Here is a 16,302-nt window from a genome sequence, read left to right as displayed (position 1 = left end):
GCTCTTGTTCACGGTAATCAGGGGTGAAGGTAAGTTATGTGTAGGGGGTGCAAATGCACCACCAAAAAAATGCAAAAACAGCGAACTTGATTAAAAATTTATCATATATACACCCTCTATTAGACTTGCCTATGCACCCACAAGACAAACGCACTATCCTGTAGATTGCTCTAGCTTCGCCACTGACGATAATGGCAGTTGAGTAAAAAAACACAAATTGATGACAGATAAGAAAAGCTATTATTTTTTATGGCAACGAGGAAAGCAATATAGATTTTGATGGCAATGAGCAAATTTTCTCCATGACAAAACCACCGGGAGAAAAAACCATCGCAGAATCCGATGCATGCGTACGTGCTTAAACTACCGCAGAAAGGCAGCAACAAGCTAGCGAGCTGTTATGCTTAAACAAGCGAGCAAAGCGCTGCATGTGTGCCAATTGCCATACAAAAAATGGTGCAAAAAAAAGATCGGTTGGGGCATCGGGCTCACGCTACAGCGCCAACGGAACGCGCCACCTACTCCACTCCACCACCAGCGGCAGGGGGAGGGGACGACGACGAGCAGCCTGTTCGGTTGGCTGGTTCGTATTGTTGCTGGTTTGTGAAGAAGTACTGCTGGCTGGTTTGTATGAGAGAAAAATACTGTTCTGACTAAAAATTTACGATTATTTACGACAAGCGACAGGAGGAGGGCCTGTCGCTAACGGATCGTACCGCGCCGGATGGTACTTGCTCTGGGGCCGGGTCCCCGGGGGCCGGGCACATTCATCATTTAGCTAATCTGTCTCCGTAAGAATCATGATTTATTTTTGTGGTTGAGTGACGAGTCAGATCCAAGAACCGAGTAGGGTCCGGTACGAGTGCTAAGCACATCGGTAGTGTCCCACTGATAGTGCCCTAAAGCTTGCCCAAGATTGTTGTAAAAAAAAAGAAGCTTGCCGAAGACTGAAATAAAGCTAATGTACAGTAGTAGTATAACATAAAAATAAAAACTCATGCTACAATGGTAGTACTGTGATTTGGTATGAAGCCTGTATGTGCACACAATTCTAAGTAGGAGTAAATCTTTTGCTTTCTCTCAAATGGAAGCAACCTTTTGCTTTCTCTTTATTGCCGTTTTTTGTTTACCCGGAATTACAGATTTTAGGACATTGTTTCCATTTTCTGGCGGTGAAGATATTACTATCACCCGATACACGTGGAAAAGCAAAAAAAATTATCCACTTAGCGGGTTTAACTGTTTAAGTTAAAACCCAGCGAGACAAAAAAAAAAAGCCACGTCAACGCCAGAGCCACGTCAAGACCAGCGCGGCATCAGACGCGGGGATGACGAAACTACCCCCTACGCCTTCCCCGAGACTACGACGCGTGCCATCGCCGCAGCTCAGCCGTCGCCGTCGCCGGAGGAGGGGTAGGACCGTCCACCCACACCTCCCTCGACTTGTTTAACAATTGTAACACACACCCACCCACCCCGCGCTCATATAACCCAAAGGGAACGCCGCTTTTGCTCCTCCGTCGTCCACTCCTCTTCTCCCCCTCCCCCTCGTTGTCGTCCTTGCCTGTGGATTGGGGCGGCAGAAGGCAGGCCGGCAGGGGCTCTCTCACTTCTTCCGCGAGGTCTCCACGGCTGCGGCCTGACGATGCCGGAGGCAAATGCCGGTGCGGTGGCGCAGAGGAAGAAGGTGGGGAGCTCGGTTCCAGACCGAAAAAGATTGCTTCTTTTCTCTTATCTGCCTTTGCTGGTGCCATGGACGACGCCGACCCGTGAAGGAGTGTTGCCTGTGGCGGAATAGGGGGCGCTGTGCGCTGAGCAGCGGCGCTCGTGTGGGACGACTGGATAAGGATGCATGCGGCCTCAGGCCTATCTGTTCCTCCGGACTTTGGCACGGCAGTAGCTGCTGGATTTGGGGGGATTTGGATTTCTTGCGGGTTTGATCCTGAGTTGCTTGCTCCCTGCGCGAGAGAATATGCCTTTCCCTGGGAATGGGATTTACCATACTGACTTCTTGCCTTCTTAGGAGATCCCATCTTATCCGAATCATTCGAGTTATTAGTCTTCCCCAGAGTCCTCCTCCTTGGTACAGTACTATATATATCTGCGAGAAATCCACTCCCTCATTAAAGCTAGGTTTTCAGTTTCAAATCCCCCAAAATCTGGCTCTTTTTTCACGCCATCCTTATAAGCGGGAGCGGTAATTCTTTAGTAGTAGGAGTATACCACGCAACGCAAGACGGGTGGTCGAGGAGTCCTCTTGGTAAACGCGGGTATTGGATTCGGGTGACTTGGTATGTTTATCCTAATCCAAGTCGCAGTGTTTCCTTTCGTTTTGTGGACAAAGATGGCTGGCTTAGCTCTGTATAAATATTCCGTGCCCACTGGGAGGTATGTATATTTACCATCTACTAGGTATATTTTAAGCAGAGTGCTGCCTGTTCAGAGGTGATCATTAGCCTTGGTAAAGGGTTTGAGAGATAAGGAGTTCTTTTGCCGGTGGCAAAGGTCAGTCTGTGCTGGGTGTCGGAGGGGGTAGATGCTGCAGAGCTTTTGCGTTTGAGTTGGTTTGTCGGTAAGTAGAAACCAGGTTAAAAGATTCTACTATGCCATTGGTTAATTTAGTAATAGAAATGATTCTCTTGGTGCATGCCAGAAGTGGCTGCCTCTTGCTATATGTGGAAGAGTCGGTCTAGATGGTCCTGTTGGGGATCTCACCTCTGTCTACTTTGCTGAGCTGATTGTTCGATTTTGGTGGCTCAGCCTTTTAACACTCGAAAAACATGCAATTCTGCTGAATTTCTTGGCAGTTTCCAAGTCATATGTCATTGCTTACGTTTTGCAATGGGTGACTTGAATATACGTTTCAGAAAAAAGGCTATTCACTAGCTGTGCAGGCAATCTTAACGTTTTCTTCTTTCAAACTTACAGAATTCACCAGAGATGGAATTCTTCAGCGAATATGGTGATGCCAACAGATACAAGATTCAGGAAATCATTGGCAAAGGAAGTTATGGGGTTGTTTGTTCAGCTATTGACCGACATACCGGTGAGAAGGTAGCAATCAAGAAGATACAGAATATCTTCGAGCATCTGTCCGACGCTGCTAGGATCCTCCGTGAGATCAAGCTTCTACGGCTGCTAAGGCATCCTGATATTGTTGAGATCAAACATGTCATGTTACCTCCGTCGAGGAGGGACTACAGAGATATTTACGTTGTATTTGAACTGATGGATACCGACCTTCACCAAGTTATTAAGGCTAACAATGACTTGACAAAGGAACACCACCAGTTCTTTCTCTATCAGATGCTGCGTGCATTGAAATATATTCATACTGGTATGCACCTTTAAAGATTCCTTATTTTAGCTTGAAAGGTCTTCTAACTAGCATTCATAGTGCGATGTGCTGCTTTTCTGTTCTCAATTAGTAGTATGAACGTGCTTTTCTGTTTGCAATTTGGAGTATGAATGGTTCTGACTAGCATTTGCACGCGAATTCAACTTTAGTGGCTTAGTGCTAATCATTTATAAGGACTTACTTTCATGTGTGTATTGTATTCTCAGTCATTCCTTTGCTTTCTCAAGTAAGCTTTGGGGTTCTGATTATTTAGTGTTGCTTTCTTTGTGTTGAAAAAAAGGAAAATGAAATTTATTGACATTCTCTGTGCTTAGATGGAAGTGTACATGTCCATACTCTTGACATCAACATTTACCTTATTTAAATTCTGCGGATGTGTGCTGATTTCACTTATAATATGTCATATGCATTTATGTGCATTTACTTTATATATATCTATCATAGAGTGACTTTGAGATGTGCTCTGAGCCTCTGACTGGCCTATTTTTCTGCAGCTAATGTTTATCATCGTGATTTAAAGCCAAAAAATATATTAGCAAATGCTAACTGCAAACTCAAGATATGTGATTTTGGGCTAGCAAGGGTTGCATTTAATGACTCTCCTACCACAGTTTTCTGGACGGTATGTTATTTTTACAGTTCTACTATAGTCGATTCACAGTATCGCATTTTTATCAAAGCCTCTTATGAGTTATGAGCAACATTGTTGATTTAGAGTGTTCTGTACCAAAGAGTCCTACTTCGAACTTGAGCCTCACTGTCTGCCTTGATTGCAGGACTATGTTGCTACTAGATGGTACAGGGCTCCTGAGCTGTGTGGATCTTTCTTTAGTAAGGTACTCAATTTTCTCATACTATTGTTTTGTTAAGTCGTATCGGTCTTTTTTTGGTTTCCTCCACCTTCAATATTTAGTTTGAAATGCCTATGTTATCCCGATGATATTAAGTTGATTCTCTTGTGCAGTATTCACCGGCTATTGATATGTGGAGCATTGGTTGCATTTTTGCGGAGATTTTGACTGGGAAGCCTTTATTCCCTGGTAAAAATGTGGTTCACCAGTTGGATTTGATGACTGATCTCCTGGGCATGCCATCAGCAGATACTATTTCACAGGTATGATTTATTATTTATGGAAATATTGAGACATGTTCAATATCAAGCATAAATTATTGCTAAGTCTCAACTGTTTTTGTTCCTTCGTCTACAGATTCGAAATGAGAAAGCAAGGAGGTATCTGAGCAGCATGAGGAGGAAACAGCCAATACCCTTTTCAGAGAAGTTCCCCAATGCAGATCCTTCAGCGCTCAAACTCTTACAAAGGCTTCTAGCATTTGATCCTAAGGATCGACCAACTGCTGAAGAGGTAGGTTTGTCGTAATGAAACATAGATTTTATGTTTACACTGCTGTTATTTGTGTTACTTTGCAGAATTATATTCTAACAAAATAATTGTGCTGTATGCATGACCAGGCGTTGGCTGATTCCTATTTTAAAGGCATTGCAAAAGTGGAGAGGGAACCATCCTGTCAGCCAATTTCGAAAATGGAATTTGAGTTCGAACAGAAGTTTACCAAAGAGGACGTCAAGGAACTTATATTCCAGGAGATACTGCAGTACCATCCTCAACTTCTGAAGGATTACAAGAACGGCTCTGAAAAAACAAGCTTTCTATATCCCAGGTTCTTACCTTGACTATATCTTTTTAGTTTCTTTTCCCTCTTGTTATTTTGTTTCAATGTGGTAATATTCATGACATACAACCTTGATAGTTCTTGAATATTTTTTATTTTGCAGCGCTGTTGACAGGTTCCGTAGGCAATTTGCTAGCTTAGAAGAAAATGGAGGGAGTAATGCCACGCTTGACAGGAAGCATGAATCTCTCCCAAGGTAACATAATCTTCTTTTCCTCTCAATGATTTGTGCTGCCATTTATTGGTTGTTGAAATTGATTAACCAGGGTAATGTATTAGTTACTCAATAAGATTTGTCAACTAGATATAGGATAGCGTAACGATTGTGTTTCTTGAAAGATTTATCCCAAGAGACCCTAAACCCTATCAGATGATCGGTTGGCCTGGGGTGTCACAGAAAATTCACTCAAACTTGACTGCTGACCTTGATTTGCTGCTTGCAGGACAACAACCGTTCACTCCACTCCAATTCCTGCAAAGGAAGGTCCAACATCAACCTCCCAGGTTGCTCAAAGGATTCCAGCAGGTAACTGTTTGCATTTCCTTATTTATGGCTACCTAACAGTCTGTTTTTCAGTCACTCCTGAGTCCTGACTCCCAATTTTTCTGACATGCTTCATCTCTGCCAATCTTGCAGCTAGACCAGGAAGAGTGGTAGGCCCAGTATTACCATTCGAGAGTGCTAGTGTCACTGATCAACACATTGCGCGACGGGTGGCAAGGAATCCAGCTGTTCCTCCAGTAACCAACACCTCGTCAGTCTACTGCTACCACCTGAAGTCGGACAGCTCCGACAGGCAGGAGCATCAGCTAGAGCGTGAGAAAGACCAGAGGCAGTATAGGAGAGGGCAGCATCTCATGGATGCCAAGGTAGCACCTGAGATGGCCCGGGACATACGCCCGTCACAGTACTATGTCTCAAGGGGCATGCCCAAAGCTGATCTTACAGACAGGGCCACCCTCCATAGGAGCACGCTGCATGGCGTTGCTCCCTTCAATGGCATCGCAGCGGTCGCTGGTGGGTACAGTCAGGCCGGTGTTCTTCACTATGGAGTTACAAGTTTGTACTAAGAGCAATGTCCTTGGGGAGGGTAATAAGATGGGGAACCGGAGTGCAGCTCGCCAGCTCCAGCTGCCCCTTCCCTATGCCTGGAAATTCAGAGCACGCGCATACCTGACCAACGATGCAGGTGTCCGGAAAGGATTTTCAGGCTGGGAAATGGCATGTGTCGCCTTCATTGCTCTTGTTTGATGAGCAATGGGGATGATCTCGGGCCAACGTTGTGAAGTGATCTTCCTTATGCCGCAAGAAGTGAAGACGAGGGCGGTCGACAATTCTCACGGGTCACTGCCTGCCCCTTTCGAAGAAAGGGGGAAGGTTATCCATCTGAAGAGAAGGCTAAGGGAAATTTGTGGATAGGTGTACAGTGCAACGCTTAATTTTGTATTTAACCCATTGAAATGTTCTGTTCCAGTTATAAACATTTAAATCATATAATGATGTTTATAGATAGAATTTTCCAAATGGCCATTATACATGTCTCCGTCAAATTGTATGCATATGCAGTGTACAATAATAATTACGTCAAATCTAGATTTGTATTCACAGTGGCTCTAAGATAACATTGATTAATGTAATAACTAACAATCTCATGATAATCCAACGGGCCTAAGTCTGAATAGGGCACGAGGCTGGAATTTTTGTTATTATCATATATATTATAGATATAGATTACTTTGAGTATCGGCAACTGCCGAGTTTTGTAATCCTTCTGGGGGAGTAGAATCGGCAGTGGGTGGCCAGTTCATCAGTGGGTGGTATTCCACTGCCTAGATGCTCCCCTAAAAATTCATAAAGCAGGTGCAGAACAATAGCAAAAGAAAAACGTCACGCATCTATCAAGCAACTGTGATTATGTACAGTACACTGGCAAGAAGAAACTTCTATTGCTCAACAATCTCCATGACACACAGCTTATCAGGAGCGCAAGAGTTTAAGACACTCGTAACCTCGGCGTGCAGGCGAAGGGAATTCGCCACCTCCGGCTGGACCGCGACCCACTGGCCGTCGACATGCTCGCCGTGCGCGTTCTGTTCCGGGCGAGCGGAGAATCTGACCTGAGTGACATCTCGGCACGTCTTGTTCAGCTGGTCGACGGAAAGGATCACGTCGAAATCGTCTTCCGTTTCATCACCGGTCTTGGAGAGCTGGATACCAACATCAGCCCCGCGGGAAGCAACAGCCCCAAAGAGCAAAGGGTGCCCGATGAATGGCCTGTTGGATGAGCTGCAGATCTGCAACAAGATGGTAATAGTCGGTTCAGGTAATAAGAATCCTTGAGCTCATATTTCCGAGCTCGAAGGAATTTACAAGCTTAACTAGAACATATCTCTTCTTGTCGTTCCATACAGCAAAGTGATTTGTTCTTAGTAACTTGCAACGATTAGTTAATGCAATTGAATGTATGATGAGAAAAAAGTTAGGTGATGACTGGCACATGATCGTACCTGTGTATACTGCACACCCATTTCATTAAGGGTTTCCAATATTTTGTTTGATGATAGTAAGCTGAAGATACCACCGGATCCTGCTGGTTTTTTTATTATGTCCCAGGGAGACTTCATCAGAACCTTTTTTTTGTTTCCCTCGGATGATCTACTGACAACTGGAAGCTCCAGCTCTTCCAGCACCCACACCTGTGAATGGTTTCAGAAGCATTATAGCCTATAGGAAGCACGGAGGAAGGAACTAGGATGGAGACCGCAGCGAGACAATGCCGTGTACCTTTTGAGTGTCCAAACCAAAATAGTCATTCTCTACCAGGCAGTTCCTAACTGATTCCACATGACCAGCTGGGGAAACGATAATAAAAGGGGGAGAGACTTGATTTTTTACAACCTGTGTCAAGCAAAAAAGGATCAAACTTATCCATCAATTGTTATTCAAGACAAAAATACGATGACCTTTTGCCATCATGTAAGCATAACTTGTAACAGCACTGCATGCACGCAGCAAATAAGCAACAAGCTACTGACAATGGTTCCAGCTTTTCATGACTAAACAGACTAATCATTTCAACAACATATTTGTCAAGTATATTCCCCATTTAAAAAGGAGCTATCCACTTCAAACACAGTTGAAAACTACAGGACCAATGGGCAGGTTCAACTTCAGTATCAACAGTAGCGATCAGTAGCAGTTCTCCACTTTTCCTATATTTACTATTATGTTCTTTGGGGAAATTAAGCATACTAGGAATTGACAATACACCAATGTTTTGGCATACTGGGGTGTGGGTGTCCTCTTTAGCTAAAATATCATGTTACAATGTTTTAGAAATTCATAAAAAAAATCATGTGTAGTACACCTAAAGTTATGTGTAGCCACAACAATTCAGTTTAAAATCCATCTTTGACATTGAGATTCAAAAAACACAAGTGTCACTGTCAGCACATGATGAACAGTACCAGGTTGACTGCTTGTCTATTTTGTTTCTTGACATCTTGGATGAATTTCAACTGAATTGTTGCAAGAGTTAAATGCATGAGAGGCCCCTGAAGTTGTCAAAGGGTGCCACTTTGGCCCACAAACTTTGAAAACACATTTCTAGATTCCTAAACTTGTTAAGTGGTGCACCACAGTGGTCAGTATGGCTCAGAAATGGACCTGCGGTGCACCATTTTATAAGTTTAGGGATGTGCGGTGCACCACATAACAAGTTTAGGGACCCAAAAATGCATTTACAAAGTTTGTGGACTTAAGTGGCACCCTTTGACAAGTTCAGACGCCTCTGATGCATTTAACTCATTATTTTTTAAAACATTATGACATGATATTTTAGCTAATGAGGACGCTCACACCCAAGGACACCAAATCTACATTGTTAACAATGTATGAAAATAAATAGAGCATGCACTCACATCAACATATTCTGCACCTATAGAACAACAATTAACGACAATGAAAAAGAACGCATACCTTCATTAATTCACTAAAAGAATTGAGCAAGCTCAGAAACTCGGCATCAGAGTCAGGGCCATTTCGAACAAGTACAATAGCTGCTTTGGACTTCAGAAGAATCTCAAGACCATTTTTGAATTCACTGCTGAATGCAGCATGTTCAGCATTGTCCCCAAGGTTGATGAGAGTCTTATATGGTATTTTGACCACTTTTTTTCTTGACAGTGAAGAATTAGCCAGCAAATTCTTTGAAGAGCTGAAATTGACAAGTTTGAAGGGCAACTATGATTAGGAGTTTTTTTTTTAAAAAAAATGACTAAAGGCTGTTCTTCCACCAAAAGCAAACAAAGAGTGATTTGCATATCTGGCACCTAAGGCAGTGTCACATGTGTATATAGTAAATAAACATACTGTTCTGTTTCTTTTGAAGAAAATTTTGGCAGGATGTCGAACAAAGGGCGCTACCTCTCAATCTGTTTGCTAGCACAATGCACTGCATGTCGGAACAATTGAAAGTCAATGCCCCCAATCTGCTCTGCAAGTGATGCCTTTTGGATCTTGTCCCCTGATACCAAACCTTCCAGAACATGGACCTGGTCCATTTCAGAGAGCACCTTCTTTCCTGCAATTACACGACGTTGAAGTCTCTTCCTGTCCTTCCACTCCTGTAACAATCAAATCTGGGTCATAAATTATTTGAAAAATAACACAGTACAAACCATCAAACACCAAACATCATATTGTTTTTTGTTAGGACCTGAAGCATGGAAGTTAATTGTATAATTTGATTTGTTATACTATATGCAACATAAACATCTACAATCTTCAATAGCCAGGACATCTGCTGCTATCAACATTTCAGTACTATGAACCTGACACATTCTTTGTTTCTTTTAAGATGCAAATCATGGCTGTAGACGCGAGCATGGATGCAAGAAAAGGATGATGCAGACCTAACCATTGCACGCCTTTCTTTCTTCGACCTCTTATCAGAACGAGAATTGAGCTCAAGTAACCCCTTCGGAGGTGTAATCCACATTTCTCTGCTTGCCATGTCAACATCAGGTACAATATCTTCAGCAAATGGTATCCACACATGCTCACGTGATGAAATTGAATCTTGACTTTCTGAACCTTGATCGACAGCAGTACCCTCAGCAGAGCCGATCATCACCTGTAGAAGATCTCCACCTCCGAAATTGAAAACCTGACCAACTGTTCCAACGAGCTTGCCTGTATCCTGTGAAATGATTTCAGTTACTAAATTTGATAACAAGATTTCCCTGGAACAATAAGTAGTATATTGTGTTTCTCGCAAAAAAGAGAGGATCCTGTGTGTGCATTTTGGCTGTGGTGTTTACTACTCTATTTGCAGGGGGTGGACAAAGCAGTTTTGAAAAAGTATCAAATGGAGATCATAATTGTTGTGTCTACTTTTAGGGAGTGGAGGGAGCTATTTTAAAATACAAATCATTCTTAAGTCTTAACCAACCATTTACAGTGGCATCGACCTAAGTTTCCCTTATCAAGTAGTATAAAAGTGCATGGGGCATGCTTTTTAAAATTTCCTACATTGTACTCCCTCCGTTACAAATTATAAGTAGCTTTGACTTTTTTGGTACATCGAATTTGCCATGTATCTAGATATATATTATGTCTAGATACATAGCAAATTTGATGTACTAAAAAAATCAAAGCAACTTATAATTTAGAACAGAGGGAGTATCTTAATTTTGTAACTGAAATCAGCCAATGAAGCGGCATTGGACAATATCTTGAAAAATAAAACAAAGATGTATGTACCTTCACAGTAACTCTCATTCCAACAAGGTCAAGTGAATAGAATTCATTGTCCTCAATTTCTGGCCTATCTCCAGCTTTCACAAGTACAGCCGAACCAACTATTTGCCTAGCCTGAAAAGAGAGAGGAAAATGAATTATGTCAGAAAACGGAACCTAGAGCAGTAATTCAAACTCAATGATGAGCAACATTCGATAGTTTGAACTGGACTACTCTGAAAGTCATGCCAAGCCCAGTCACAGAACTTGAGCCGGCCAGCTGTTGTGATTTGTGACTGTACATCTCATATGCAGACTGAGAGGAACAGAAACAGTGCAACACACGATTTTGCAGTAAGTCAAGGATTTCCAGCAAGCTGTCCACTAACTGTAAACAGGTATTACAGCTAGGATAATTGATTGGACTGCTCATCCTAGAAACTGAGCAAGGCTGCTTACTACACTACCACTTAGGGGGTGTTTGGATCCGATGACTAAAATTTAGGAGGTATCACGTAGGGTGTCGCATAGGGTGTTCGGATACTAAAAAAACAAATTACAGAATCCGTTAGTACTCGACGAGACAAATTTATTAAGCCTAATTAATCCGTCATTAGCACATGGTTACTGTAGCACTACATTGTCAAAACATGGACTAATTAGGCTTAAAAGATTTGTCTCGCAAATTAGTCGCAAGCTGTGCAATTAGTTTCGTAATTAGTCTATATTTAATACTCCATGCATGTGTCCAAATATCTGATAGGACAACGATTAAAATTTAGGAGATAAAACCAAACACCCCCTTAGAATAGTTGAGGTAAGCATAAGGCGGGGCATTTACATATTTACCATTGTTACGGACGTTATCTTATAACGTGTCACCGAGTCACTGACGGTATTTTTTATACCACTCGCGTCTTAACGACGGTAAATATGTAAATATTCCCGCAAAGGGCAAATGACTCCAGGGGAATGCAAAGCAGACAGACCTCGTCCAGGTTATCAACGCCATCAAAGCTGACGATCCAACTCTTCTTCCCCGTGTGGGCCCTTCCCCGAACAAGCTTGAATTCCCTGACCTGCTGCTTCCCAGCAGCCCGAGCCCTCAGCCATCTTGTCCCAGTCTGTCAGAACAAACACACAAACAAACGAGAAACGTCAGCCAATTAGTCGCATTGCCATTGGGATTGGAGTGGCCACAGCCCACAGCCAATCGACGTCGGTGTTACCGTGGCGAGGCGGAGCTCCGGAAAGTCGGTGCGTGGCGTGACGAGGACGTCGCCGCGCACCCCGTGCGCGCCGGACACGTATCCCACCTCGACCAGCTCCTCGTTCTCCGCGTCGTAACCCTGTTCCTCCTCCTCACCGTCGTATTCCCGTTGCTCATCCTCCTCATAGAAATCCCCTTCCTCTTCCTCCTCCTCGTCCTCCCGCGCGTCACTGAGGCTGGATAGGAGCGCGGCGCCAGGCCGGGCCGGCGCGAGCGCGATGCGGCGCCGGGGGAAGACGCGAGAGCAGGTTGCGGGGAGCACATGGGAGCGGTAACGGGAGAGAGGTACTGTGAGGGGGAGGGATAGCGGCCGCGCCGATGCAGAGGCGGGAGGCGCCATTTCTCGGCGCGGGGAGCTGCCGGAGCGACGAGAGGAACGCGAGACAGAATCGGATAGAAGGGTCCGAACCGGAAGGGGGCAACGGGCTGGCTAGTGGAGACTTGATTTGAGCCTAAAAAATATCTGGAAGGGGTTTTAGCGCGCGGCCTGCGGGCTGCTACGTGCCTTTCGACAGATGATTGGGCTGGGCCGTAGAGTCTGGATGGGCTTCCTGTTTTTCGTGAGAAAAAACCGGGCAGCATTCCAAAAGACAATGCTACAGAGAACTGAACGGTGGCTCAGATGGCTAGGATCGCGGGTGTGCGTCCTGCCCGCCCGCGTTCGAAGCCTGCCTTCGACGCTGGTGTCTCATTGGGAACAGTAGTTCTATAAATAATTTCAGTTGCCTCTCGCGCAGATGTGCCACAATGGTCAAGTGACGTGCCCGCCACACTCGGAGTCTGGTGATCTTCGAGTATCTCTCAGTTGCGTTCGGTATCTAGGTATAGTTGTAGGTTTATTCGTATACCGTGTGTGTGTGAGGTGTGCGTGTGTGTGGTGGTGTGTGTCTATATCCAAACAGATTCTACAGCTGTACTTAAGATGAGAGGCCAAAAAAAAAAGACAATGCTACAAAATTCTCTATTGACAGTGGTGTTAGTCCATAGCCTCACCTAATGGGCTGGTCCATCATTGCTTAGTGGGCCCCTAACGTGGCGTTGGTGCGCTGCAATCCGGTATTTGCTTGATTTCAAATTATAAGTCACTTTATTTTTTTTTATTTATGCTATGTATCTACACATAATATTATATCTAGTTATATATAATTTATAATTTAGAATGGAAGAAGTATTTGGGTTGGCTCGGCCTACATGCACGGATCGTATCAAATCAACTGAACGACACCGGGTTGGCATTCATTCATTGCTCCAATGGAAACGATCCCCGACCGGATGCCAAGACGGCGAGAGGTCCACGATGCAGCCGTCCATGTCGACTGCCGTGGATGGAGTTGCCGTTGTTAGCGCTAGCTGCCCAGTCGAGCAACCGCCGTCCCTCGACACCTCCCTTTCTGAGCCCCACAAAAGGTTTCGCCGGCCGGCCGAGCTCTTGCCTCTTGCCCTCGATCGTCGTTACGACGCAGCCGTCGCACGGCCGCGCGCAATAACTCTCCATCTCTCTCCCGCGCGTGCACTTTGAGTCTCCACGAAGGCGCCGGGACCGGGCGCTCGGTCGCCACTGGCCGTCCATGCATGGCCGGCCGCCGATCCATCCACGCCACGCACGCGCTCACGGCCGCCGGTCGCTGTCGCCTGCCGGTGGCTTGCGAACCCAGCTTCCGACTCCGTCGTCCTCCCCCCGTCAGGCCGTCACAGCTCTCCAGCTCGATCGTACTGGCCTCGTTCGGCTTACCCTATATTCAGCTAGTTCGATTTTTTTTTCAGTCAGAACAGTGTTTTACTCTCATAACATTTTAGTCAGCACAGTATTTTTTAGCTAATTTCAACTAAAATTCAGTAAGGTAAACGGAGCCATTATGGGAAAAAAAAACACCCCCACCCGCGGACGATGCATGTGCCATCCTCGCCATTGGCGCGAAGGATTAGCGATCGAGGGCGCCTACTCTAGCTAAAACGTGATCGACGGGCCGGCCGGGGCGTAGCAGCGACGCGCGTCCTTGCCGCAGCATAAATCTGGTGGCGGTGGCGTTTGACGCGTACTACCCGCGCGATCGAGCAAGGTTGACCGGCTGCTCTCTCGTCGGTTTCGATCCCTGTCCGTGTCCGGGCATTAACACGTGCCCAGGTCAGTCATTTGACCGGATTAATCCGTCCATGAATGAGTCCATCGTCCCCGCTCAATCAATGCACAAACAAAACTTACCTCCGTTTCAAAAAAATAAAAAACTTACCCATCCTTCTGCGGTCGACCTGCCCGGCCGTCTACTTCTATATATTCTGAGTCTGTTTATCTGTAGATGCCGATAGAAAATAATCTATCTCTATACATCCTTTTTAGCGTATTGTGTGTATATTTATTGAAATTCAATTTTGATATTTTTTACTTTGTCTGATGATTTTTAATGATCCCAGTTGGTTGTGATGACGTCCGACAAAATTTATTTACTGATAACGTAAGCGTCTTTTTTTTTTTTTAGAATCACGTAAGCCTCTCCAACTTCATTTGTATAGGCAGGGTAACCTGTGGGCTGTGGCGATGGATGAAGCCCTCCTATCGTCGCTGCTAGCTGCGGCTGCCGTCATGCACCCATGGATGTGTGGGCTTTGGCCTGTGGCTATGGATGGAGCTGACTTTCCTTTGGTTCAAAGGCATCCGGCCGCCGCCTGTTGACGACGACGAGGACGATTAATGACCCATAACCGGTGCAACCGCTGCTCCGAGCGAGCGACTCCTAGCCAAGCTAGCTGCCCTAATTATTAATCGCGTTCGTGTTGAGCGCGTCTCCCGCCTGCGTCCACGCTGATGACCTTAATGCAATTATTAAATCATGCTAAAAGTCCATATATAAATATCCTAGAGAACCATACTGTCGATGTTTGACCACCGATAGCCTACCACGGGGGTCTCCGGGGAAGTATGTTCGGGTTTCAGCGTATGCAGAACTCGACGGTAAACGCAAGAGACAGTCGATTTATCCTGGTTCGGACCCTCGATCTTTGATCGAGTAATAGCCATACGTTCAGTCGGCTTTAGCTTTTGCGTTGGATTGATTATAAAGTGTTGTTGTGTTGTTACAAAAGTTCTCTCCGTCTCTAAGAACCCTGCCCTCCTTTATATAGTCAGGAGGTCAGAATCCTAGTCGGTTTACGATGAGAGTTCCTAGTAGGATTATAGAATAATACTACTATTAAGATTACATAGGAAGAATCCTAATTAGATCAGATACTCTCTCTTCCTTGCGGGGTATTCCGTAGGTCCCGCACCGACAAGCCCCCGAGCACTTCATGGTTGAGCTCTGGAAGCCTCGTCTTGTTCTTTCAGGTCTTGCTGAGCAGGAATAAGCGTCGTCCGAGTGCTTTCTTGAGCGAAACCATGTAGCGCTTTGTGAGATCTTCGCGTGGTGTGTACCTTTTTGAAGAAAAAAAGTACTCCCCTTTGGGTATAGCCCCCGAGCCTCTTGCTATTTGGTACAAGGAGCGGGAGGGTCTTGTCTTGAAATCGCTCTGATCCTTCGTTGAAATGTTCCCGAGCGTGTACCCGGGTTCTTTATCAAAAAGAACTCGGATATAGCTCGATCCGGCTTCTTTTTGTCATGAGTCCTTGAAGTAGTTTTGTCTTGAAGAAGTCTTCTTGGTGACGTGCGCTTTTTTAAAGAAAAAAGTGCATTCACTGAGTGTAGCCCCTGAGCCTCTTGCTGTTTGGAACAAAAAGTTGGAGGGTCTTGAATTTGAGTTGTTTCAACGAATTGAAAACTTCCCCTATTGCAGCCCCCGAGCATTATTCACAAAGAACTCGGATACAGAATCTTGACATATTCTCTGGTAGTCTACTGTTGTCAGATGTAGAGTCTGTTGCTTTTAGATGTAGAGTCCGCTGTTGTCAGGTGTAGTTGTATGGTGGTGGTTGAGTGTAAATGCCTTTTGTTCATGGGTTGTACTGTGTTGGTATATTCTCCCGAATATGCTTGTTGTTGAGTACTGTTCCTTCACGCCTGAGCTCTCCTTCTTTATTGAGTTCTGTCTTTTCACTGTGTCCTTTGCTAGGCTTGTTCCGTTGGTGCTCTTGGTCCATGTGCACCACCCCTTCGGTCTCTAAATAGCCCCCTAGAGTGTTGTTTTGATTCATTGAGTATTATGTTGCTTGTTCTGAAGTCTCTGTAGTCATAAATATGGTAGTTTGTGAAGTAGAGCAGCGTCCGGGCGCATTTTATAGTTCTCGTATATCTTGTCGTAGCTGGAGGA

General features: G+C 44.8%; 2 protein-coding genes across 4 annotated transcripts; one reads left to right on the top strand and one right to left on the bottom strand.

Moving 5' to 3' along the window:
• The first annotated feature begins 1,492 nt into the window (after positions 1–1,492).
• On the top strand, positions 1,493–6,521 carry LOC136518424 (mitogen-activated protein kinase 7-like). 3 transcript variants are annotated; one of them, XM_066512082.1, is made up of 10 exons: positions 1,493–1,687; positions 2,929–3,337; positions 3,853–3,980; positions 4,135–4,194; positions 4,323–4,472; positions 4,567–4,722; positions 4,830–5,038; positions 5,154–5,246; positions 5,494–5,576; positions 5,688–6,521. In XM_066512082.1, exons 1-10 carry the CDS (start codon positions 1,646–1,648, stop codon positions 6,119–6,121), a joined length of 1,764 nt encoding a protein of 587 aa, XP_066368179.1. In that variant the 5' UTR covers positions 1,493–1,645; the 3' UTR covers positions 6,122–6,521. The 3 variants fall into 3 exon arrangements, with proteins under 3 accessions (XP_066368179.1, XP_066368177.1, XP_066368178.1); XM_066512080.1 differs by lacking the exon at positions 1,493–1,687 and adding an exon at positions 1,802–2,388; XM_066512081.1 differs by lacking the exon at positions 1,493–1,687 and adding an exon at positions 2,416–2,572.
• Positions 6,522–6,892: 371 nt separating this feature from the next.
• Positions 6,893–12,464, bottom strand: LOC136518423 (uncharacterized). The gene is made up of 9 exons (XM_066512079.1): positions 12,020–12,464; positions 11,780–11,914; positions 10,815–10,925; positions 9,970–10,251; positions 9,477–9,676; positions 9,030–9,267; positions 7,836–7,949; positions 7,559–7,747; positions 6,893–7,345 (listed from the first exon to the last, which is right to left on the bottom strand). The coding sequence occupies exons 1-9, from the start codon at positions 12,398–12,400 to the stop codon at positions 6,995–6,997; spliced, it is 2,001 nt and encodes a 666-aa protein (XP_066368176.1). The 5' UTR covers positions 12,401–12,464; the 3' UTR covers positions 6,893–6,994.
• Positions 12,465–16,302: the final 3,838 nt, after the last annotated feature.

The sequence above is a fragment of the Miscanthus floridulus genome, chromosome 17, assembly GCF_019320115.1.
Source record: "Miscanthus floridulus cultivar M001 chromosome 17, ASM1932011v1, whole genome shotgun sequence".
Classification (NCBI taxonomy): domain Eukaryota; kingdom Viridiplantae; phylum Streptophyta; class Magnoliopsida; order Poales; family Poaceae; genus Miscanthus; species Miscanthus floridulus.
The sequence above is the reverse complement of the archived record's forward strand: the minus strand, read 5'-3'. Positions and strand labels throughout refer to the sequence as shown.

Bases quoted from the DNA above. Each gene is read 5' to 3' on its own strand.
- LOC136518424 (XM_066512082.1), top strand. From the start codon at position 1,646: ATGCCGGAGGCAAATGCCGGTGCGGTGGCGCAGAGGAAGAAG. The intron at 1,688-2,928 runs GTGGGGAGCTCG...TCAAACTTACAG, and splicing joins CGGTGGCGCAGAGGAAGAAG to AATTCACCAGAGATGGAATT. The intron at 4,723-4,829 runs GTAGGTTTGTCG...ATGCATGACCAG, and splicing joins ATCGACCAACTGCTGAAGAG to GCGTTGGCTGATTCCTATTT.
- LOC136518423 (XM_066512079.1), bottom strand. From the start codon at position 12,400: ATGGCGCCTCCCGCCTCTGCATCGGCGCGGCCGCTATCCCTCCCCCTC. The intron at 11,915-12,019 runs GTAACACCGACG...TTGTTCTGACAG, and splicing joins CGGAGCTCCGCCTCGCCACG to ACTGGGACAAGATGGCTGAG. The intron at 7,950-9,029 runs GTATGCGTTCTT...TGCTTGACACAG, and splicing joins CTTTTAGTGAATTAATGAAG to GTTGTAAAAAATCAAGTCTC.